A 25,081-nucleotide genomic window follows, 5' to 3' on the forward strand; every position below is an offset into this window, starting at 1 on the left:
TATATTTATAATAGGGGTGTCAAAATTAGTGCGTTAGATGGATGGATGGATATTTCTTAGCGGTTACAGGCAAATAAAAATTTTCTACGTAATTAATCACATGACTTCAATAGTTAACTCATTAATCGCTAATTTTATATCTGTTCTAAAAGTACAATAAACAGTACAATCATTTTTAAGGGTTAGTTTTAATACATTTTCATGCTCTTGCTACCATAAAAGTAGGAAAAAATGTGAAACTTAATAGAAATATGGCTGTATCTGTTAGTAGTTGATATAGTAATTTCATAATAATTCCTAAAAATTTCGTTAAAATTAAAAAGATGTACTGTACTGTCAAAAAGAGAAAAAAACAACAACAATATTGCGATATTGAATTGTGTTGGTCATTTTTTTCTGCCACTAGATGGCATAATTGCAATTGTAAGACGTTGGTGATAGCGCAGTGCATTTTTCTTTTCATATTAAGAGCTATCATAACATAAATAGAACTTGACCCCAGTCTCCACAAATATATGCATTATTATTCAATTTATTACTGCTAAATTTTGACGTGGACGTGTCTGTCTTAGGACTGGAATTCCCCCAGTACCGCCTTCCCAAGTAAGGAGCGTTTATTAACCGCACGTTAAACAATGAGTGCCGTTAAAGGAACTTTAAATTAACTCAAAATTAACGCACCAATTTTGACACCTGTTGAAAAAATGTGCCAATTGTCTACATAATGCATGAAACAAACGTAATATTGGGAATATAAAATGTGCCGCAACGCTATAGTGTATACTGTAAGCAGTAAAGTACAGAGCAAATAAATGGGCAATATATTGTATTGACATATGCCACATAATCTTCAAATTAGCAGGAAAAAAAACATGCCGCATAGCATCTCGTACCTCATTTTACTCCATCAGAGGTTTGTACAGTTCCACCGTCACATAAAGCCCACTACCCACCCCGCCGCCTCCTCCCCGTTTATGAATGTCGGCACGCCGCGGGAACGCGGCGGCGGGTCAGATAAGAGCCTCGGCGACTCCTGCGCCGCTGAATGATTTATGGGCGTAAAGGGGAGGTGTTGAGCGTTTCATCATCGTTGAGGAGAAATCTCTCACATCTGCGTGATGAACAACCGGCCGAGAGAAGTGCTGTAATTACACCTATTGATCTCACATTAGCTCTCGCCACCGCGTTCCCATGACTTTGTTTTAAGGTTTTTCCGTCGTGAAAAGGGTTCCAAAAAGTGCAAGTACAAACAATAGATATATAATTCGTGTGTGTTTGTGTTTTCCTTACTTCCTAGAACGTGTCGTACATCAACGACATTGTGAAACAAGTGCTTCTCATCTTCCCTCACTTCTGTCTGGGCAGAGGACTGATTGACATGGCCAAGAACCAAGCCATGGCCAACCTCTTCAGCAATTTTGGTGAGAACATCCAAATCTGCTACGCAGCATACAAGTCGCAAAATGTGCCGCATAGCTATGGAACAAGTACAGAAACATTAATGACACGATGAGTCGTGATTTCTACGGAGCCCCTAAAGTGACATGGGAGAAAAAAAAAAAAATATGTTTCTTGTCCGGACGAGAAAGTTTCTCGTCCGGACAAGAAACTTTCTCTTTCTCGTCCGGACGAGAAACTTTTTTTGTCCAGACGAGAAAGTTTCTCGTCCGGACAAGAAAGAGAAAGTTTCTTGTCCGGATGAGAAACTTTTCTCGTCCGGACGAGAAACTTTTATTGTCCGGACGAGAAAGTTTCTCGTCCGGATGAGAAAATTTATTGTCTGGACGAGAAAGGGAAAGTTTCTCGTCTGGACGAGAAACTTTTATTGTCCAGACGAGAAAGTTTCTTGTCCGGACGAGAAAGTTTCTCGTCTGGACGGGAAACTTTTATTGTCCAGACGAGAAAGTTTCTCGTCCGGACGAGAAACTTTTATTGTCCGGACGAGAAAGTTTCTTGTCCGGACGAGAAAGTTTCTCGTCTGGACGGGAAACTTTTATTGTCCAGACGAGAAAGTTTCTCGTCCGGATGAGAAAATTTATTGTCTGGACGAGAAAGGGAAAGTTTCTCGTCTGGACGGGAAACTTTTATTGTCCAGACGAGAAAGTTTCTCGTCCGGATGAGAAAATTTATTGTCTGGACGGGAAAGGGAAAGTTTCTCGTCTGGACGAGAAACTTTTATTGTCCAGACGAGAAAGTTTCTCGTCCGGATGAGAAAATTTATTGTCTGGACGAGAAAGGGAAAGTTTCTCGTCTGGACGAGAAACTTTTATTGTCCAGACGAGAAAGTTTCTTGTCCGGACGAGAAAGTTTCTCGTCTGGACGGGAAACTTTTATTGTCCAGACGAGAAAGTTTCTCGTCCGGACGAGAAACTTTTATTGTCCGGACGAGAAAGTTTCTCGTCCGGATGAGAAAATTTATTGTCTGGACGGGAAAGGGAAAGTTTCTCGTCTGGACGAGAAACTTTTATTGTCCAGACGAGAAAGTTTCTCGTCCGGACGAGAAAGGGAAAGTTTCTCGTCCGAGAAAGAGAAAGTTTCTTGTCCGGACGAGAAACTTTTATTGTCCGGACGAGAAAGTTTCTCGTCCGGATGAGAAAATTTATTGTCTGGACGGGAAAGGGAAAGTTTCTCGTCTGGACGAGAAACTTTTATTGTCCCGACGAGAAAGGGAAAGTTTCTCTTCTGGACGAGAAACTTTTATTGTCCAGACGAGAAAGTTTCTCGTCCCGACGAGAAAGGGAAAGTTTCTCGTCTGGACAAGAAACATATTTTTTTTTTTTCTTTCCTCCCGTGTCACTTTAGAGGCTCCGTAGATTTCCATGTTTTTTAAAGGCTAAATGGCATTTTAAAACTGTTGCCAAGAAATGCGACTAAACACTTCAAAGAGCTGGAAAAATCCAGTTGGCAGCCAAGAAGACACTTTTTTTTTTTTTTTATCCTTTTCCAACACTGTTTAACTGTCCTTATTTTTTGTCGTCCTATTATTAGGCGAAGATCGCTTCAAGGAGCCGCTTAGCTGGGATATGGTGGGCAAGAACCTGTGCGCCATGTCCATCCAAGGAGCTGTCATGTTTGCCGTCACTCTTCTCGTTCAGTACAAGTTCTTCTGTAAACCCAGGTGACAACTTGCCCACCCGTCCGTCCACCAAGCGAGAGTTTGACACGTTTTTCTCGCCCTTCCAGGTTCATTTCAGCCAAGTCGTTACCCGTGGAAGAAGAAGACGTGGATGTCGCCCGTGAACGGGAGCGGGTGTACGCTGGGAAGGCCCAGAACGACCTTTTGAAGATTTATGATCTGACGAAGGTGTTGTTTATTTTTTCAATGTTCTGTTTTTTTATACATCCCTGCATAGCAATCCTTAAAATGGCCGCTTTACACCAAAATGTCAGACTTGCTCAGCCATAGCTTTTTTGAGACTATTTTTGTTTACAATTTTCACGAATCTATTTAGAATTGTGAGTAATTGAGCTTTTTTTTTCAACATGGCCCTGGTTGATCTCGTTTGCTCTGCTGCCACCTGCTGGCCGTTTGTGTAATAACTACCATTTCTGCAACCCTTCTTTGCAGTTGAGAGGCTGCATCAAAGCCTTCTTTATGCTCTAGCATAAAAAAAAACGTACATATACGTCTTTGGCACTTAAAACATAAAAAAAAAACGTATTTATAAGTTATTGGGAGCAAATGAGTTAATTTGCCACGCCCACACGAACAAATAACCAAATTACCACCCATTCATTCCATGTATATATTTCTATGTATAAACAGTGAGTACTCACATGCAGTGACCATATTTGGAATATTATTCAAGCAAATATGTGATGAAGGTGTCCTTGATGCCGCCACCCCCCAACCGGGCTGCCATTAATTGTTCCAAACACACTCCGCTTGTTTTCCCGCCTCCACTTCTTCCCTGCTGCTGTTGATTTTTCTTCACGCTCTCGTTGTTGGCGACCTGACGGGTTCGCCGGCTGTGCTCCCTCCAGGTGTATCCGGGGAAGCGCACCCCCGCCGTGGATCGGCTCTGCGTGGGCATACCTGCGGCAGAGGTGAGCCAAATACTGCTGCGCCTCGTGATCACATTTGCGGGGTTTTTTTTTTTCTTTAATGGAAAAACGGAATTTATGTGGTTACGTAATGGTAGGCAGCATGTTTATTTCTTTACTCCACATTTTATTGTTTTGACTAACTTTCAAAGAAATCTGCTTGTAGAAATCAGCGTCACGTCCACCCCGATTACACGTCGAGCGCCGCCAGCCGGCGACCACTCGCTAGCGTAATCTCAAATGCTGACGGGCGGCCGCGATTGGCCGCCATCAATCCCCGAGCGCCGCCGTGTAAATGGCAGCTCGTTATTGGGATTCGCGGCGGGCCGCCGCACGTTTCCGTGCATTATTTACATGCGGCTTAGGCCGTCTCCTGCACGTTCCCGGCGACCAGTTGTGAGACCCGTGAGGGGCTGTAATCGAATATTGATGGCATGCCGGCAGGCACTGGGACCCAGCGGAACACCTTCCAGCTGCAACCGTCCCCGCTGTCGGCCATGTTGACTTCCAGTATATTGTTATTTTTGTGTATTTGTTGTAATGCTACAAAGAGGTTGCTAAGACATTATTTTTCCATTTGAATCCTAAAATTTTAAAAAGTTTCTGCAAAGTTCTTAAAATTTCTTAATCAAATTCTTTTCTAGTGAATCCTTGAATTCACCAATATTATATTTATTCCTAATTCTTTCATGTCCTTAAAATTTCTTTAAAATATTTTGGATGTCTTTAAAATTCTTAACATTTCTTCAAGTTTCTGCAAAATCTTAAAATTTCCTAATCAAATTATTTTCTGATTTTCCAAAGTGAATCCTCTAGTTGATCAATATTATATATTTTCCTAATTCTTTCATATTCTTAAAATTTCTTTAAAATATTTTGAATGTCTTTAAAATTCTTAACATTTCTTCAAGTTTCTGCAAAATCTTAAAATTTCCTAATCGAATTATTTTCTAATTTTCCAAAGTGAATCCTCTAGTTGACTAATATCATATTTATTCCCAATTCTTTCATGTCCTGAAAAATTCTTAAAAAATGTTCAGATGTCGTTAAAATTCTTAACAAGTTCTTAAAAATTCTTAATCGAACTGTTGTCTGAACAATTGCTGTTGTTTATATTTTAGTGAAATTTAAACATTTTAGCTGGCTCTTGATTGTCTAATATTTTGTAAATATTTTTAAAAATTTGTAATGTAATGGTTGTCTGATTTTTTTTTTCCCACAATTTTCAATTCAACTCAACTCATTTAAATGATTTAATTTTATTTTTAGATATGTACAACAAATGCATAAATAAAAAGCAAACATACATACAAAATGTTCACGATTTTACGAATATTTTCCGATTTTAATCAAATTTCAGCCTTTTGTTGCATATTTCTAAAATTCTTGTCACAAGCCCACACTCCGGTCTGACTGTCATCATTTGTTTTCGGTCCCTATTCGCATCTGCATTGAGTCTTAAATTGAGCCATTCCTTCCTTCGCCAGTGCTTCGGCTTGCTGGGAATCAACGGGGCTGGCAAGACGACCACCTTTAAGATGCTGACAGGCGACATCCCCGTTTCCGCTGGCGAGGCCTTCCTCAACGGACACAGGTGAGCCTCCAAACTGGAAAACCAGAATCACGTTATGACGCCTTAGGCGTGAGGAAAATGTTAACTCATTCACTGCCAATGACGACTATAGACGTCAAAATCCAAGCAAACAGCCAGTGTTAATTTTGAAAAAAAAAAAAAAAAAGAAAATTTAAAATTAAAATTTTAATTTAAAAAAAATAATTTCGTTTTAGTTCTAGTCTTCTGACTAAATTTAATTAAAGCCTTAGTCATAACTCAGTCACCTGATTGTATTTTAGTTTTAATCCAATTTTAGTCAACAAAAATAAAGAGCAATTTTAGTCGACTAAAATTGACTTTTGGAGGCCGAGACCCAGTATGTGGTCTCAATAAGACCAAGAAAGATCACAAAAACGTCAACAGGAATCCATTCTACGCACGATGGTAGCACTTAGCAATGAAATTGTTGTCATCGTTGTTATTCATAACAACAATGATTAATAGCTATGAATGAAAACAATGAATAACTCAAACTAAATTCAAATTTCTTGTCAAAATTTCCACTGGCTGTTTGCTTGGATTTTTGACGTCTTTAGTCGTCATTGGCAGTGAATGGGTTAAGAATAATGATAAAACTAGTATTAAAGGAGGAGTTATGAGCAATTATGAATGGATTCATATAGTTATAGGCCACTGATTTTAGTTGGAGGGCAACATCTTTGCATCGAACAGGATTTCTTCTCCTCGTCTAAGAAATTGTTGAAAACGTTCTCTCCTGTCCCAGCATCAGAACCGAAATGAGGTCCGTGCACCAGAACATGGGCTACTGCCCCCAGTTTGACGCCATCAACGACCTGCTAACGGGCAGAGAGCATCTGGAGTTCTACGCCAGGCTGCGAGGGGTACCGGAAAAGGAGGTCGCCATGGTAACCGCAACACCGGCCCGACTCGTTTGTTTGCGACGGAGGACGCGGGAAGAAAAGTTGACGTTTAGGACAAGTCGAGATGTGCGAGAGGAAAGATTACTTCTTACTTCTTGGACAAATAAGACAGAGCTTTAGTATGTGTCCCCATAAATCATATTTCTATGAATTGTGTGTATATGAGTTGTGTTTGTGACGATGCTCCTGTAGGTGGAATGTGGTGCTGCATCATTTAATGAATTCTGACCTGACCTCAAAATTGTACACATGTCCTCATAATTACTGTATTTATTAGTGTTTGTCAAAATTGGTGTGTTAATTTTAAGTTAATTTAACGTTCTTTAACGCCACTTTTTTTTTTTTTTTAAACGTGCGATTAATGGCCGCCCCTTATTAGCAATGCAGTAGACTCATCCACGTCAAAATTGAGCTGTAATAAATGTCATAATAATGCATATATTTGCGGAGACTGGGATCAACTTGTGTTTTACAATTTAAAAAAATGTGCAGAATTTCACAAGTTAATTCATGTGAAAGATTCGATCGCTCTTAATATGAAGAGAAAAATTAATTAAGCTGTCACCGTCTTACAAATGCAATTATGCCATCTAGTGGCAGAAAAATGACCACAACACAAATCAGTATCACAAAGTGCAGTGCATCTTTTTAATTTGAACTCACTTTTATGAAATATGAAATTACTGTATCAATAACTAAAAGATGCAGCCATATTCCTGTTCGTTTACGATTTGTTTCCATGTTTTTTCCCGTGTTTTTTCATGTTAACAAGAGTATGAAAACTTAGGAAAAAAATATTTTATTGTACATTTAGAACAGATATAAAATTTGCGATTAATCGTGAGTTAACTATTGAAGTCATGCGATTAATTATGATTAAAAATGTAATCGTCTGACACCTCTATTTTCTTTTTCTGAAAATCTGGCCTTGTTCATCCCTGTGCGCGTGTCCAAAAGGTGGCTGAGTGGGGCATTCAGAAACTGGGCCTGGTCAAGTACGCCACCAAGCCGGCGGGCACCTACAGTGGCGGCAACAAGCGCAAACTTTCCACCGCCATCGCCTTGATCGGATGTCCTCCGCTCGTCTTCCTGGTGAGCCCACAACAAGTCTGCAGACACCTTGGAATTCATTGAACACTTTTCCCAAAGTCTCAAAAGTTTAAGCAGCTTGTAAATATTTGTTGACTTCTGACAAATCCATAAAATGGCCAAAATGGCCCTAAAATGGCTGTCTCAAGCCAAAATGGCAGAACTCTGGTGTCTTTTTGGAAAAAAAATTCCTTGAAACTTTTTTGTGTGGCTCCATTCATGATACAGAAAACATAGCTACCAAATTTCATGATGCTAATTCAGTGCTGTGCTTCTCAATTATTTTCTGTCATGCCCCCCCTAGGAAGAAGAAAACATCTCACGACCCAAATATACATAAATAAATATAATTATCTCCGTCCGTCCCTGTTAAATATTTTTTGATCGTGTCACTTGAGGCTCTGCGACACACAAAAAACCCCAACACCACAGAGCGAATGCTCCCTGCGCACATGAGCGCCACTGCCCCCTAATGTAGTGGAGGTGCAATTGCACTTTATTGTATTGACAGTAAAAAAATAAAAAAATAAAAAAAGCATATTCCCCGAGGTCAACCCCCAATTGACGAAGCCCCGCCCCACTATTTGAGAAGCACTGTGCTAAGTCCATCAGGCTTTAGTGGCTGAATTTTTTTGGTCGGATAGCAACTAAGATGTCGGCACCTACTCGGAGTAACTGATCGAAACCAAAATGTCAGCTGTTTTTTTTGTTTTGTTTTTTCTCAAAATGAACACAACAAGCAACATGGCGAATGTTTTGGCAGGACGAGCCGACCACCGGGATGGACCCCAAAGCTCGCCGCTTCTTGTGGGACTGCATCCTGAGCGTGGTCAAGGAAGGGCGTTCTGTCGTTCTCACCTCGCACAGGTGCACCGTTTATTTATTGTCATTACAAACAATATATATATTGAATAATAAATAAGAAATTGAGCTTATGTTTGTGTTGCGCGAACAGTATGGAGGAGTGCGAAGCGCTGTGCACGCGCATGGCCATCATGGTGAACGGACACTTCAAATGTCTCGGCAGCATTCAGCATCTGAAGAGCAGGTGAGTGACCGTCCATTCGGAATCATATCGAAAAGTTGGGAAAAAAAGTTTATGAGAAAATATCGATTTTTGTTTGTATTTCATAACTGTCTCATTTTTTCTTATTTTTTCTTATTTTTTCTACTATATTCTGTCCTTGTTGCAGTTGTGCAAAAAAATAAATAAAATACAGCAAAAACTGGATATTCCAAAAAATCAGTACTTCTCAATTATTTTATCATAGTATAATTTGTCTATAAAATTGTTATAAGCACACCTCTGCATAACACTGTATCCGAATTAAAGTAAAAGAGAATAAAAATTAAAAAAAGAAATATGGACCAACTTACAACAAAGAATAGCTTTATTAACTGTATCAAAAAAGATTTAAAGTGCATCTGAAATTCAAAAATAAAATTAAATCCTTAATTAAACTATAAACATTTTTTTGGGGGCTGACCATGTCAAACCATATGATACGGAAAAATAAAATGACATCAAATCAATAAATAATAATGCATTCAAACTGATCACCAACATTAACTCAGGAGCACAATATTAAAAAAAAAAATAACTTTAACCTGCAAATCAAAATATCAAATAAGTTGTGCTGATTTTTAGTTTGTATTTTTATTTATTTTTTTGCTGTGTGCAAAGCGCGCATGCTCAGTGCAAACAAAACCCCTACACCACCGAGCGAATGCTCCCTGCGCACACTCTGCCAATAATGAGAGCGCCACTGCCCCCTAATGTAGTGGAGGTGCAATTGCACCTTATTCTAAGACAGTAAAAAAAAAAAAAAAAAAAAAAATCTAAATAAAAAAATAAAAAAGCATGTTCCCCGAGGTCAAACGCTGATGGAACCTCGTACCCACCTGGGGGGCCCGCCCCACTATTTGAGAAGCACTGCAATAAATACACACTGGTTGAAGACCAAAATAATAAATAACAAATAGTGGAGGCAAGCTCCATTCCATTCACCTGGCAATAAATGTTCCTATTTGTTTCGACATCTTGACTGAGCTTGCCAAAGTGGTAGCAGGCAGACGTTTTAGCGGCTCAGCCTTGCATCATCTTGTCCATTTGGAGCCGTAAAGTGCGTTTACGACACGGCTGCAATTTTGCACACTTTTTTTTTTTTTTTTTTACACGGGGTTGTAAACGTGTTCCTTAATGCATCTTTTGTTCCCGCGCCATCCTCCCATCGGAAGCACCGTCGTGAGATTCCACAAGTATCATCGGCATCCATTTAGCTCGTTATTTATTTATTTATTCATTTGAAGCCGCCACGTCGCGAATGATTCCTAATTAAGCGTCGCCATCTCCTCGTCAGTGATTAATGTTTCATGAGGCGTGGCGGCCTGTTAATGAGCGGAAAAGGCAATTAAGGACGAGGTCGTGTCTGTTGTGGCGCCGCCACGTGCCGTGTCACAACCTTCGTACGTTCATCCATCCAATCGGGTCCTCGCATTGACCCATATTTTGGTCAGATTGTAAAATTTGTGACAATTCTCAATAATCATTTCAAATTATTAACTCTTTTACTGCCACATGTTATCAAAAAAAAAAAAAAAAAAAAAAAAAAAAACTTTAATATGACAAAGGCTTTGATCATTTGCGTCATCCTTGAAAACGTTCTATTTGATCAGATTTCATCGTGTTTCATTGTAATTTCATACAGCGGCAGTTAGTGAGTGTTTCTGATTCCACAACCCATTGACCAGGCAGCGGTGCACTTAGACATTGCACTGCCCATTGCTTAAAAAAAAAAAAAAAAAAAAAAAGAAAAGAAATAAAAAAAATATTTGACGTCATTTAACGTTTATAGCGGCATACATCGTGTTTTTACAAATCGTTATTAAACGTTTTTGGCGGTCAAAGAGTTCATTTTGAATGCAAATGCATTTTTATTTTTTTTTCAGCAAAATGTGTGAGGGGGGAAATCAGTTGGTTCTCATCGGACATTTCGTGTCATTTTTATATGTATCATAACTGTCCTATTTTTGGTAAAGTTTTACCAAATTTAGTTGGACCCTTTTGTTTGATGTTTTGCAAAACTGCTTTAAAATAAATAAATAAATATATTAATAACAATAATAATAATAATAATAATAATAATAATAATAATACAATTTAGTATGATTTTTTTTAAAGGGAAAAAATGTTGGCTCATCTCAGATTATTCAAAGAATTCTTTAAAATTCTTAATGTATTTGTTGGCAGGTTTTTTTTGTGTGTTTTTTTTTCTCATATAACTGAACAAATTTAACAGGTGCTCTTGTCCGATATTTAGCGAAATCCTTTCCATTTTTTTTTTTAACCTACCTGTTGTCCAATTTTTGTAAAATTGAATTATTTTATTGACTCATATCATTCAATAGTTTCCAAGATTCTTTAATTCCTAAAAATTGTAAAAAAAAAAAAAAAAAAAAAAAAAAAAATGGAAATTTTAAATCTAAAAATTTAAGTTGGCCCTCTTGTAGTTTATTACATAAAATTATTTGAATATCTTAGCCTGTTTTTTAAAACAACCATTTCTTATACCAATATTTTATTTTTATTTATTTTTTTATCGTTTTTGCCCTCACGTTTAATATTTTGTAACTTTCAAAAACAATATTCCTCAGCGTAACATTACGAAGCCACTCCTCTGATTGTCTGGCATTTATACAGCTGCAGGGGAGAAGAAAAAAAAATCTTTACTTTGGTTTCTGTTTTGTGATATTTATTAAAACTCCAAAAAATGATCTCCATATGAAATGAGCTTTTGCCCTCCGCTGGAGTTGCACACATCCACGCGTGCCAACCTCAGCCTCCGTCTCGTCCCCCTCAGCCATGTAGAAAGTCACCGCAGGCGGTGGCGCTCACATCTTGCCCCCCCGCTGCTCACTTGTAACGCATGCTCACCCTCCCCGTATGCACTCCATTCCAGCATGCGTGCGTGCAAGTGATTGTTTGCCGTCTTCTCCAAATGTATCCAATTCTAAGAAACATGAAGTTTCTCTTTTTTTTTTTTTTTTTTTAAATAAAAATATTCATAATTCATATAATCAAAAGATGCTAACGGCTGTTGCAGGTTCGGTGACGGCTACACGGTGACAGTTCGCGTGGGTGGCCGCCCTCCGCTCTTGAAGCCCGTGGAGGACTTTGTGGGGCGGACGTTCCCGGGCAGCGTCCTGAAGGAGAAGCATCACAACACGCTGCAGTACCAGCTGCCCGCGAGCCAGGGGGCGCTGGCGCACATCTTTCGCCACTTCACCGAGCAGCGGCGGGCGCTCGGCGTCGACGACTACTCGGTGTCGCAGACCACCCTGGACCAGGTACGGCCTTGGAAATGACAGAAGTGCAGAAAAGGTAGCGCTGACTTTTACACAAAAGCCCTTCAAATATCGATATGTATTTTTGGAAAATAGTTATAATGAATTGTAATTCACCAATGATTTGAATGGGTAACGTCTCAAAACATCATCCTGGTTCTCTCCCCTCCTGACCAATAAACCAGCGTTCCGTCAACCCGGCAGCCGTCCGAATCGAGATTTTGCATTATTGTATTCTATTGCTATAAAAACATGGAACCTAACAAAAGAAAAATTTGATTATCTTCTTTCATCAGGGGAAAAAAAAGTATATTTGTATCTGTTTCCGTTTTCAGCAATTAGCATTAGAATATAGCTCATTTAAATCATGATTCACAAACTTGTTGAAAACAATGGGGAAAAAAGAGCTTGTTGTAACATGATCTCTTATACTCTGCTGTCACCTGCTGGCCGTTTTTTGGAATACCTAACATTGCTTTAAGCAACCTCTTCAGGTCATGTCTGTATGCTCTAGCATATAAAAAAAAAATATGTTTTTGGGATTGAAGGACAAAGTATGAAAAAACGTATTTATACGTTCTAGGGTTTGAATGAGTTAATTATTTTTTTCATTCCATGTAAATTAAATTTTCTCTTTTTTAAATGCCTACTATTTTATGCAGGGCATTGAACAGAAATGTATATATTAGGGATGGGCGATACCAGGTATCGGTATTGGGTCTTATTTCATGGTATTAATACTCATCTTGTGGTCGTTTTACGATCTGGAACTACAAATGTGGAATTAGAAGAATAGAAAATTGCCATTAATTTCATGCAATTTCAAAGAAAATGCTATATTTCTTCATTTTTTAATTATTAAAATTTTAAATGTTTTGATTTTTTTTTTTTTTTTTTTTTTTTATGTACCAAAAAAACTGCCGTTATCGGTACTCTGTGTTGGCATCCGGAATTACTCTAATTGAGTACATGGCCTGAAAAAAGTGTTCATCCCAATTATATATAAGAAATAACATTTTTTAAAAATGAATGAACAAATCGTGCATTTTTTCACTTTTTTAAATTTATTTGTTAATTTTTAAAAAACTACAATTAATTGTACTTAACTTTTGCCTTAATTTATTGACTAATTTTCACTGTATATCGTTTCATTTCTGATGTTTCCGCCAGCGAGCTCCCGTTTCCAAACACGGAATGTTTTTTGTTTTGTTTTTAAATGCCATCAGGAGCGAGGTTGTCCACGTGACGCGCGGAGGACCCGACAGTCGCCTCTCAGCCGGCGATTGATTGAGACGATCCTTGACCTGGTGTAGAACGTCGAGTTCGCGCCGCAATTAATATCGATCCGGGCGGCCCGAGGCTGTGGCGGCAAAGAGCAAAGTGACCATTTGAAAGGAAAATGGCCCCCATCTTAAGCGCCTTTGGGGCCTCTGAGCTTGTCAAGTCGTCGCCGCCGCTTTATACGTTTGCGACCGAGACGACATTGTCGAGGACTTGCTTTTATTAAACATGATCAGTGCTCCCATCTTTTTTACTTGCAAAGGACATTGAGATAGAATCGTGGGGGAGATTCTATTTCCTGCTTTTTCTCGTCAGGCGTTGTGTGAGAAATTTAAAGTTGGTATGACTCTTTTGGCGGGCTGTTTGGTCAATCAATCAATCGGAAGTTTTAAAGGATTCAGGGCTTCAAAATAAGGTTTGAGAGGAGGGTTTTGTCACGTGCTGGGGCGGTTGGATCCCAAAGCGCAGACGCTAATAAGATTTGAACTATTTATTCACATCGAGCGGCATGGAACAAACTTAACGAGAGGAGAAACAAAGAGAGTTGCACAGAGAGACAGAAGTAATAATCCGACAAAGACACGCGCTTCTCAGGAGGCTTATATAGACATTATAGGGATGTAACGATATCCAAAAGTCACGATACGATGCTATCACGATATGAAGCTCACGATACGATAATTATCACGATATTGTAGGAAGGTTGGCGATATTTAACTCTTTGACCGCCAAAAACGTTTAATAACGATCAGTAAAATAAAATCACAATGTATGCTGCCATAAACGTTAAATGATGTCAACTAAGTTTTTTTTTTTTTTTTTTTTTTTTCTCAGCGCAAACGTCAAAGTGCAGCGCTGCCTGGTCACTGGGTTGTGGAATCAAAAACACACTAACTATGGCCAGATGGAAGCATTATATCTGTTTTCGTGACCGATCAAAGTCTTTGTCATATCAAAGGTTTTTTTTTTGTTTGTTTGTTTTTTGATAACGTGTGGCAGTAAAAGAGTTAAAAAAAAAAAAAAAAAGGTCACAATATTGTAAAAAAAAAAAAAAAAAAAAGAGCTCATACTAAAAAAAAAAAAAAATATTGTGCTTTTGTACATAACATCAATGTTATGTGATTATATTATGTTTTATTATTATTATTATTATTATGTTATTATTATTATTATATGTTGTTAATGCACGCACAGATGAAGTTCCTCCACATATTCACTTGCTTCACAGGCATATTACGTTCCCCTTCATCTGACAATTAGTGTAGATTTTCAAACATAGAAGGAGGGCCAAAACATCCCTAATTAAATTAAATTGCACTAAAAAAAAAAATAGCCACGAGAGGGTGCAATAACTACACAAATGGAAATCAACCTGACTTTTTTTGAACAGATGTGTTGTTTATAAATATTGTGAACATGACCACGACGATATTGTGGCAGTTTTTAATATCACGATATTGCACTTATCGTTACATCCCTAATAGACAAGGAATCGATCTGATTGGTTGTGGCTAGACATGTGGGTAACAGGACTGACGTGATTATCTGATTGGCTGTTGACCAGGTGAAGGGATTAAAGATTCCTTGACATCACATAACATCACATAGCCTAAAACCAGTTGAAACTAGATGCGAGTGACATCAGTTCAAAACAGACACTGAACCCAACTTTACTCATTCACTCGCCGCCATTTTCACATTTCGCAATCCCGTTCGCTCCCGGCTGTTTTACTGGATTTTGACTGATTTTGCAAGGCCCACAGAATATTGTGTTCTATTGCTATAAAAACACGGAACCTATCAGAAGAAAGATTAAAGTCTCTTCTTTCATCAGGAAAAAAAAGTATGTTTCTATCAGTTTCCGTTTTGCAGCAATTAGCATTAGAAAAGAGCTAAGATTCATCAGTTTTCACAAATCTATTTAAAATTGGAAGTAATTAAGCTTTTTTTCTACATGGCCCTGGTTGATCTCCTTTGCTCTGCTGCCACCTGCTGGCCGTTTGTGTAATCAAAGCCTTCTGTATGCTCTAGCATAAAAAAAAACAAAAAAACAAAACAAAAAAACGTATAAATACGTCTTTGGGACACTTAGAGCATTAAAAAAAACGTATTTATACGTTATTGGGAGTAAATGAGTTAACAGGTCATGAACTCTAACTAACCCCAGACATGACAGGTTTGACTTACATGCAGGGTCAAAAAAACAAACATCTAAAACATATACTGCTCACAAATGCATCAAGTCAAAAGTTGCCCCCCTTCTTACGGTTCTCGTGTCTTCTGCTTTCTTCCTGCAGGTCTTTGTGAATTTTGCGAGTCGCCAGCATGGCGACGACGACTCTCAGAGCTACGACAACCCGGTGGACACCTCCGACGAGCCCCCGATGACCTCCGCGGGGTCCCACAAGGTGTAGCCAATTGAAAGCATTGCACTGAACTGTGGATCAACCAGATCATTATTTCTTTTCACGTACAAATCTGTACTGCATTTATTGTCTATTGAATATGATTGCTGCTATTGCTTGATTAAACGTGTATTGGCAAATTCTAGTGTGACGACAGTGCCAGTCATAAAGTAAGATTTAAAAAAAATAAAAAATAAAAAAATGGTCTGCACGGTCAGCGCTGCATATAACGACCGGCAAGTGGAGCGCCCGCTGCTTGAGCGGGCGATGATTTGAGAAGCCGGTGGACTATTTGAAGATCATCCGGGGAGCGAGGACGGGAGAGTGCTAAGAGAGAATTAAGATTCTGAGAAGTGCTCCCTCGCTGAAGCCATTAAGCCCCTCGCTGATCGACTGGCGTCTGGATGCAACAAAGCAGGTGATGCATATATTTGGTGCGCGCTCAATTAAGAGAGCGCATCATTTTTTTTTGAGGGATTTGGCCAGGCTGCGGAATTTTTGAAGGTCAGTGTGTCCTTAAGCGGGCTCCCCCTGATTCAGCAAAGGGTAGTAAACATTTTTTTTTTGTTTTGTTCTTATGTACAGGATGATGCTGATGCACAATTCCAGCTTTAAAGTGGACCTGTGTCAGCCCTGCTTTGCGTTCTGCTCGTGCGTAGGTCAAAGGTCATTAGTAGGTAGGGGGTTCTCTAACTTGTTGGGTCTAAGTGGCGAACTTTTTTTTTTTTTTTTTTTTTTACATCATAATCCTAAAGCAGCAATGTTAGAATAACGTGTTTTATAGGTAGAAAGTTTTTTGTTTTTTGTTTTTTTACATCATAATCCTAAAGCAGCAATGTTAGAATAACGTGTTTTATAGGTAGAAAGTTTTTTGTTTTTTGTTTTTTTACATCATAATCCTAAAGCAGCAATGTTACAATAACGTGTTTTATAGGTAGAAAGTTTTTTGTTTTTTGTTTTTTTACATCATAATCCTAAAGCAGCAATGTTACAATAACGTGTTTTATAGGTAGAAAGTTTTTTGTTTTTTGTTTTTTTACATCATAATCCTAAAGCAGCAATGTTACAATAACGTGTTTTATAGGTAGAAAGTTTTTGTTTGTTTTTTCTTAGAGAGAGAAAGATTTTAAGAGAATAGCATCTTTGTTTTCAAGACAAAAAAAAGTTGTCATTAAAAAAAATATAATGATGAAGTCAAAGTTTTAAAAGGTACAATTTCAAAAATATTCACAAATTCAAGTATTTGTTTATTTTTTTTCTCTATGTTTTTATTGTTTTGAAAATATTGCATATGTTCTTGCTCAGGCCAAAGCCAAGTATCAAAAATCTTGCTTTATTGGCGCATCTTGGGAACAAAAATCTCTTCGCGTGAGGGGAGGAGCTTTATTTTATGTTGCTTTTGATTTGCTGCCATCTTGTGGCATTGATAGGCAATTACAACCTATTTTGTGGGAGTCAATTACTTGCAGATTTCGGCTGTTCCTTTCCCCCTGCGGACAAAGACGGTTTATTGTTTACTCCTTTTTATTCTAGACAAGATGCCTTTACTCTCTTAAAAAATAAAAAATAGAACACAATTATTGTTTTCTGCAGTGGTGGATTCTGTCAAACGTCTTTGTACTTCATTTGCTAACAAACTTTAATCTGAGGTTTTTCCATGATTTGTGACTGAACCAAAAACGAAACGTGTATGAGTAATGAGCAGTCGAGGAGTGAGTACATTTTTGGGGACACCGTGTAGTCTCTATTTACAGGTGGAGCTCTTAACAATGACAGACGGACGCATCTGCTCGGGCCCCCGCAACAAGCCCGCTGGCTCATAAAAAGCCTGTCCACATGAATAATGGGGCCGCCCTCGCAGGCTGTGCCATAGCGGGTAGGTGAGGGCGCAGTACGGCTACCAGCTGCGCCACCATGTGGTGGGGGGGGGGCAAAGTGGGTAAACATTGGGGCGGAGAAACAAAAGTGATTGGAAAGACAAATTAGTCGTAATAATGACCGCAAAATATTATCCAGTGACTTTGTGTACAGTGATTGGAACTGAATTTGTTACGTTCTGAGGTTGGATCCCAAAAGCGCAAACACAAATAAGAGTTTAACACTTTATTCGCATAACATCAAGAGGCGTGGAACTAACTTGACTTGACCATAAACAACGAGAAGGCATCGAGGAAAAGAGGAGCAGTGGCTGTGGCGAGACATGTGGGTAACAGGACTGACATGGAATTATCTGATGGGCTGTTGACCGAAAAAAGAGATTAAAGATTCTTGACATCACATAGCTCCTGACATCACATAGCTTAAGACCAGTTGAAACTAGATGCCGGTTACATCAGTTCAAAACAGACACTCGACCTCACGGTCGTGACCCCAAACTTAACCCTGGCATGACCCAGTCATGACAGAATTGAGGGTAACAGCCAGACGACGGACATTTTATTTATTTTTTTTGTTCCGGCCAAAGGTGATCCGGCCTTTTTCCATCCAATAAGTTCCAGTGTATGAGGTTCTGTCCTTGGGTGACAATCTCTCGTAGTTGATGGTTAACACTGAGCAAATATCCGCATGAGAGCCCTCGGAGATGAGATCCATCCTGGCAAAGGCCTGCCCCCCCCCCCCCCCCCAACCCTTCCGCGGAGCTTGCGAAGTCGGGCCAAGCGCAGACTTTTGGATGCACCACCACTCCGCAACTCTCCGCTTGTCTAACTGAATCTGAAGTCTGTGCTCAGATGAGAGACAGTGAGCTTAAGTGCAGGATTTTCACTTCATGCCGCAGAAGCCCCGGAACAGTTGCAGCGATGGTTTTGCTCGTGTGCCCCAGTGAGTTCAGATTTCTTCCAGTTATTGTAACTCCATCAGCCAAATATTATTTTAAAGACAAAAATGTCATTTAAAATTAGTGTGTTAGGGGTTAGGTTTGGGTTTATGTTTTAAATGGGAATTAGGGATAGAGTTTGATAGATTAGGGTCTATATTAAAGGCCGAGTCTGCCGTTTTGACTCTGGAAAAGTCACTTTTTAAATACAGGATGTAAACAAACTACTTCTCAATTTATAGATATGGGCTTTTCATAACCTGTGGGGGTGATTTTGTCCTAAACAAGCCTGTGTTTTCCCATTTTGTGTTTGTTTTGTAAACAGCGGGACGTTTCTGTGGAAAGACAGTGTTTACACCCCTCCAGCCAATCGCAGAGCGGGAGCGTGTGTGTGTGTCGTGTCGCAAACGGGGCCGGAAGAATTTGCCGGCGGCAGACAAGGTCAATGTCTCAATTAGGCTCCATTATGGTTGCATTATTAGCCATGTAGCCACCAAGGGTAAAGGTGAGAAAACATGTGTGACCTAAACCTCCATAAATAGTTACCTAGCATCACAACACAAGAGTAAGGGTGGGAACATGTGACTACCAGGAAAATGCCAAAACCTTAAAAAAAAATAAAATAAAATAAAAATTGTAACACTAAAATGTCATCACAACAGATGGTACGGCAAAGTTTTGGGGAATTCCTGGCCCCGCCACGTTACTTTGCCAACCTGATTCTCAAATGGTGGAGCTAAGCGGCTACATAATATGTGACTTTTTTTTTTTTTTGAAGGTTTTGAGGCACAGCCAAGGTCGAGAGCAAGCCGCTTGTGGTGCCCGCATTCCCGGCGTGGCATCCAAGGGGCACCTGATTGACATTTCCAAAAGACTTCTGGAGCCACAGTCGGAGGCGAAGAGCTGCCGGAAATCCAGCAGCGTTGCCAGGACCCCACCGTGGAACCCCATGCTGCAAAAAACAACAACAAAACATCAATGTATACATGTGCATGTTGAACATCAGTTGCAGGGCTGCCCTCCAGTGGCTGTTTTGCCATCCTCACGTTGAGGATTCAGGCCATGCAGTATGATTGGGCATGATTTAAGATGCTCATAAAAAGCTTATCATTTACCTTTTTATGTTTAATGACAGCTTGAAGCCAGTCAATGCACTTTAGGTTTATAGCAAGCGGCTTTATTGCTAAAATCTGCTGCTGTCATTCTCTTACTGACCAAAACAAAGTCAACACAGGATTGATATACAAACCGCACACCGGCCCATTTTGTTCACATGGAGGAAGTGGAGAAAAAAAAAAGAAAAAAAAAGTTGACGTTTTCAACAATGCACTCGATAGCGGTTAAAAAAATAAAAAAATAAAATAAAAAATGTATCACAAGACTCCGTGTCTCTTTTGGTCATTGCATATTACGTTTGTAAAAAATATATTAAAAAATAGAAAATCATCGAAATTTAAATACACATTGATTTTCTCGTTTGTTGTCTGGAACGACCGGAACTTGTCACCAACAGCATTTCTCCCACTGACCAGAAGATGGCGACATAATTCCACAGCTAACTAACTACAAACCTGGAGAATTTTTTTTTTCCTTACCACTCTGTTAATGTAATGGCGGGATAAAAGTAAGAATAAAAAACGTAATTAAATCTAATTTGAATTTTAGAAACAAATTATACTATTTCTCATGGCAGCGGTGAGGAGTTGGTGGCGGTGTGAGTCAGGTGAGGTGACACGTGACTCAACGGACCTATTAACGCCCGAGCACGGTGAAAATAGGAAGCGGCCAGGAATGGTGTGATGAAATACAAGCAGTTGATTATGAAGCATAGAAATAGAGTGCAATCCAAAGACATTTTGTTCCTGTGATTTGCTTTGAAGAGCAAGTTTCCGCAGTCATCTGACAGGTGGCGCTAGTGCGCAAAGCAGCCACGCGAGCAAATGTTTGTCTTGTTATATATCTCACATTTTGCTTGTTGTGGGGTTTGCACACTTGAGGGACACAACATAGCTTTTGAGGATGGTCGTTCAGGAAAAAAAAGGGAAAAAAATCAGTAGGCCCATATGACTTCTGGGCATTTTTTTTTTCTTACACCTTAAAGACTTCTGAATTTTGTTGTGTGCATATTTTCCTTTTTCAATTACAGACCATCTCAAGCTACAACTCTAACAATCAACTCTCCAAACCCTTTCTACACCTGCAATGATGCCATCACTTCAATCCAACCTTTCTAGCAAGTCAACCAAGTGTGTCACAAAGCTCAACACTGCCCCCTCCTGTTCACATGCTCCCCACGCAGACGTCATACGTGTAAACTTTTTTTTTTTTTTTTTTTTTTTTTTGTGCGTACTGCTTGAAATTGATTTGATCTGGAATTGTTTTTCCTCGTCCACCCTATCATATTCTTGTAGCCTGCAAAATTTGGAGGAACAAAAATGCCAAAATTTAAAATAAATAAAGGACTAAATAAATAAAAATAACTAAAAGTGAAAATAATAGTGGATATAAAAAAATATAATAAAAAAATATATATATATTGTTTTTTTTAATTAAATTTTTAATTAGATTTTTTTGTTTAAATCCGTTTTTATTTTCCCCTTTTAGTCATTCATTTATTTAGTAATTTATTTATTTTTAATGTTGACAGTTTTGATCCTCCATAAAGTACAGCCCTTAGAGGGCAGCACAGAATCTTTTTGCAGAATACAGCCGAGCACTACGTTAGTAGAAGAAGAAGAAACTATTTGTTGATGTCGTCACTAGTAAGCGACATTCAAGATTCCCCGCAGAGCGTGGCCGAAATTTTGCTTTATTTTCACTAAAAAAAAAGAAAAAAATGCTCAAAAAGAAGTCAAATGGTGGGGGAAAGAAAAGGAAAAACCCTCCGTCCGAGGAGCGACATCGAAGTAGTAAACGTAGAAGCGCCGAAAGCAACGTAGTGGCGACGGTGAGTTGTACACACTTGGCGTCACGTTTGGGGACAATCTGTAAACTGTAAACGCGTCGAAATCCGTTCCTAATCTTGGAATGTGATGACGTCGGGACGGTTTGACTGTAAAAAAAAAAAATGGCGTCGCTTGCAGGACGAGTCCGCCGACCCGGAGTTGGACAGGGTCGGCAGCGACATCGAGGAAGGCGGGCTCGACCTCGCAGTGCCGTTCCAGCCCATCACCGCATACGTGAGCGACAAGAGGGGGATGTTGGAGCAGTGTTTCGGCGTCCTCGGCGAAAAGAAGCTCCGTAGGATGCTGCCCGAACAATTCAAGGTGAACGAGCCTGCAAGTAAACACGCCACGGAACCAAGCTGTGCACTAAAGTGCTGGATTTGCCCCTTGAATGTCACAGCATTGCTATTTTATTCGTATGAAACCATTTCACTGAATGTGCAATAATAAATGACATACAATGTGGTTTCTTTATTGATGATAGGTTGATTGATTTGAATGTGCATTTAAATAATGACAAAAATAATTTAATATAATGTGTTTTAAAACTTGTAGTTAAATAATTAGAATTGTGTAAATATTCTATACAAACCCGGTTTTTATTTTCATAAAATGACTGTATAATAAGATCACGCCATTGTTCTGCAGGATTGTAATTTAGAGGAGATCCGAAAAATATGCTGGGAGCAACTGGAGCCAATCTCGGAGAGGAACGTCGTGCAGATCTTGTCTGGTAGCGAGACCACGTTGGGCTTCTTCTCACTTAATATCTTACGATCAGAGCGCTTGTTGTGTTGCAGGGGACGAAGTGACGAAAGACGAAGATCATGCAAGCCAAAACACACAACAGGCCTCGGAAAACCAGTGAGTTCCTCAGCTATTTCACAACAGTTTCTCATCGTTGGTTTTGTTTCTTATTGTTCATATTTATTCATTTATTAATTCCTGCAAACTAAGTTGCATTTTGGTGGGCCTTTGACCTCTTAAAAAAATGCATTGAATTGTGTGTCCTGGAGAAAATGGGCACATTGTAGTGTGCCATCACTAAAGTCTTGCAACTTTTATGAATATTATTATGTTCATTAATAATACTTGCAACTGAATCTCTTTTTACAGGAGGATTTTAGTATTTTTGTTGTTGTTGTTGTTGTTTTAATTACGTATTATTATTATTGTTTAGTCCCCTAATTTACTCGTTTTTATTTTTCTATTCTTTGTTTTGGGGCAATAATTTGTATTTCTCCTATTTACATCATAATTGCAAAAAGTAAATGGGCTTATGTTTTTTTTTGGTTTGTTTGTTTTTTTTTTTGCTCGTTATATTTATGATCATTGTTTTTATTATTACGACAACTACAAACCTTCTGTCATCCATCTGTTGAAGGAAAGATGACAACATCGACTTCACAGCAAGCATCAAAGAACCGGAAAAAATGGACAAACTCCAGCAAGGTAAGTTATATAATAATAATAAGAAGAACATGAACATTTATCCTGCCAGTCTTCAATAATAATAATAATAATAATAATAAATAATAATCATCATCATCATGATAACATTAATAACAACAATTATATGATGCAAACTGGCATCTGTAAGTGGCAGACGGCGGTGCTTTTGTTTTTCTTGCGCTTTATACTTTATACGGGACACAATTTTCATTCGCAAAGAAGAAGCACCCTCGCCCAAGAGAAGAACAAGTCCGTGAGAAGAGAAGAATTTATGTCAACATACACATCTTTACTTACTATCAAAGCAAAGGTATCGTGATTTCACGTGTTTTTAAAACATCTGTTTATGCTTGACGATTGATGCCGAATGTTATGAAATGGAGCGACGTGTCTTCGTCGTTTCATAGTTTGTATGATTCCATGTTTATGCCCAAACGACAACTAAGAATCTTCTCACTTAAACCTTATTGAGAATATGGCTTGATACTTTTAAGACAATTAAGAATGTACAGTGGATATAGAGTCAAATGATTTGTTTTTTTTCTTTCAATGTGATCAACTAGAGTTTTGAAATAAACCAAAGAAAATTTTGTGAAAAAGCCTACTAGAACATCTCAGCTTTATTTGGGGTTCACCAGAGGCACTTGAAGTGGCAGCAGGTGTGTGACTCAACGTGAGTTTTAATGTCTGACATTTTAGTTTGTGAAGTTTATAGGTTATAATGGTGGGATTGGAAATAGTTTTGAAATGATTGTTTTCGATGCAAAACAAAAACAGGCACTTGAACAGGGGTGTGTAGACTTTTTATATCCTCTGCATGATGATGACTCCTATATACTGCAACAATGCAGAATGTTCCATCATAAAAATAAGAATGAGAACTTGCACGGTGACATTTTAATCATTTCTTACGTTTCAGCTGTTTGCCGATTTTTGCGCAATATTCTGACTTTAAATTCGTATTCTTTTACAGAAGGCGTCTCGAGCGAGGACAGCGACGTTCTCAGCATCAACGCCGGCGACAGCGACATCGAAGCCCCGAAGGAGGACGCGCCGGCGAAGACGGCCGACGGCGAGTGTGAACGGCCGAAACCCGCCGAGGCCAAGAAGGACATCCAAAGTGACATCGACCGAAGCGTCAGCGAGATTTTAGCGCCGGCGGACGAGGAGGCTGCCGCCGTTCAACCGCGGGCCGGCGCCGCCGCTGCCGCCGCTGCCGCCGCTCCGTGTCAGCCGTCCCTTCAGCAGCTGGAGGTTCTGGAGCTGGAGATGAGGGCTCGCGCCATTAAGGCGCTTATGAAAGCCAGTCACAGAAAAGTGCCTTAGAAAGCTCATATGTCACAACTGCTATTTTATTTCATTTTGTTTTGTAAATATGAATATGATATGATATGAAGAATTTTTCAAATCAAAGCCAGCGTGACCTGTGTTTTTCTTCATGTACACTAGATGGCGGTGTTACTCCGCCATCCACACGCCGCTTTTATGGAAGCGTTTCATTCATGCTTGGGTATGTGTTCTCTCTAATGTGTTTTTACCAGACATTTCTAAGTGGTTTATGGAACCAATAAGCGAAGTGCGTATCTCGAATTCAAGGTGCATTATGGGTAGCGGCGTGGTGCATTGTGGGTAGGCGAAACTACCAAATGAATTGGATCCGATGGAATCGGCTCTGATAGAAACGTTGAAACGGCTGGAAAGTTGCTGTTTTTTTTTATTAACATGCATAGCATGTGCTTTACTGACATCGGAGAAGTTGACTTGCAAGCTTTAAAGTGTACAGTTAGGCAAAGATTGTCACCACTTGTATCTCCGCCATTAAAATTGATAGGGTAGTTGGTCGCCTCGTTTTTTCCCTCGCGCATGCGCAAACTTAATGCGCACTTCGGTTGCTATTTTGATAAGGACGACGTTTCTTTTTGTATTTTTTTGTTTATCTGTGAAAATACAAGTTGCCTATATACTGTTTTTTTTAATTGCATGCCCATATTAATTAATGTATTGACACTAAATGTTATTTCTTTTATTATTGAAACTACACCTTATATTCACACTAGAGTAGCAACACCACTAATTATCAATTAATCTGTCCACCATTTTTTTTTAATTATTTTTTTTTAAACTTTCCATCCCATTGTTTAAAAACAGGACATCATTTAAAACACTGCAAAAAAAAGCATAAATTGATGACTCTATAGCATTTGTCAGAA

The 25,081-nt window shown here is 39.0% G+C and overlaps 2 protein-coding genes across 2 annotated transcripts in view; both read left to right on the forward strand.

The window, feature by feature from the left end:
• Positions 1 to 15,884, forward strand: part of LOC144003075 (phospholipid-transporting ATPase ABCA1) — a 74,757-nt gene extending 58,873 nt beyond the window's left edge. Inside the window, exons 39-49 of the mRNA XM_077498879.1 lie at positions 1,298 to 1,421; positions 2,989 to 3,118; positions 3,184 to 3,304; positions 3,985 to 4,047; positions 5,532 to 5,638; positions 6,384 to 6,525; positions 7,498 to 7,632; positions 8,393 to 8,496; positions 8,585 to 8,677; positions 11,733 to 11,976; positions 15,552 to 15,884. Of these exons, the coding sequence (XP_077355005.1) occupies positions 1,298 to 1,421; positions 2,989 to 3,118; positions 3,184 to 3,304; positions 3,985 to 4,047; positions 5,532 to 5,638; positions 6,384 to 6,525; positions 7,498 to 7,632; positions 8,393 to 8,496; positions 8,585 to 8,677; positions 11,733 to 11,976; positions 15,552 to 15,668 (1,380 nt within the window). The 3' untranslated portion in view covers positions 15,669 to 15,884. The remainder of the gene's footprint in view (positions 1 to 1,297; positions 1,422 to 2,988; positions 3,119 to 3,183; positions 3,305 to 3,984; positions 4,048 to 5,531; positions 5,639 to 6,383; positions 6,526 to 7,497; positions 7,633 to 8,392; positions 8,497 to 8,584; positions 8,678 to 11,732; positions 11,977 to 15,551) is intronic.
• A 5,298-nt stretch (positions 15,885 to 21,182) lies between these two features.
• On the forward strand, positions 21,183 to 24,706 carry caap1 (caspase activity and apoptosis inhibitor 1). The gene is made up of 6 exons (XM_077500096.1): positions 21,183 to 21,421; positions 21,558 to 21,740; positions 22,068 to 22,152; positions 22,220 to 22,283; positions 22,804 to 22,871; positions 23,845 to 24,706. Exons 1-6 carry the CDS (start codon positions 21,311 to 21,313, stop codon positions 24,195 to 24,197), a joined length of 864 nt encoding a protein of 287 aa, XP_077356222.1. The 5' UTR covers positions 21,183 to 21,310; the 3' UTR covers positions 24,198 to 24,706.
• Positions 24,707 to 25,081: the final 375 nt, after the last annotated feature.

Source organism: Festucalex cinctus, chromosome 16 (assembly GCF_051991245.1).
Source record: "Festucalex cinctus isolate MCC-2025b chromosome 16, RoL_Fcin_1.0, whole genome shotgun sequence".
NCBI classification, from domain to species: Eukaryota; Metazoa; Chordata; class Actinopteri; order Syngnathiformes; family Syngnathidae; genus Festucalex; species Festucalex cinctus.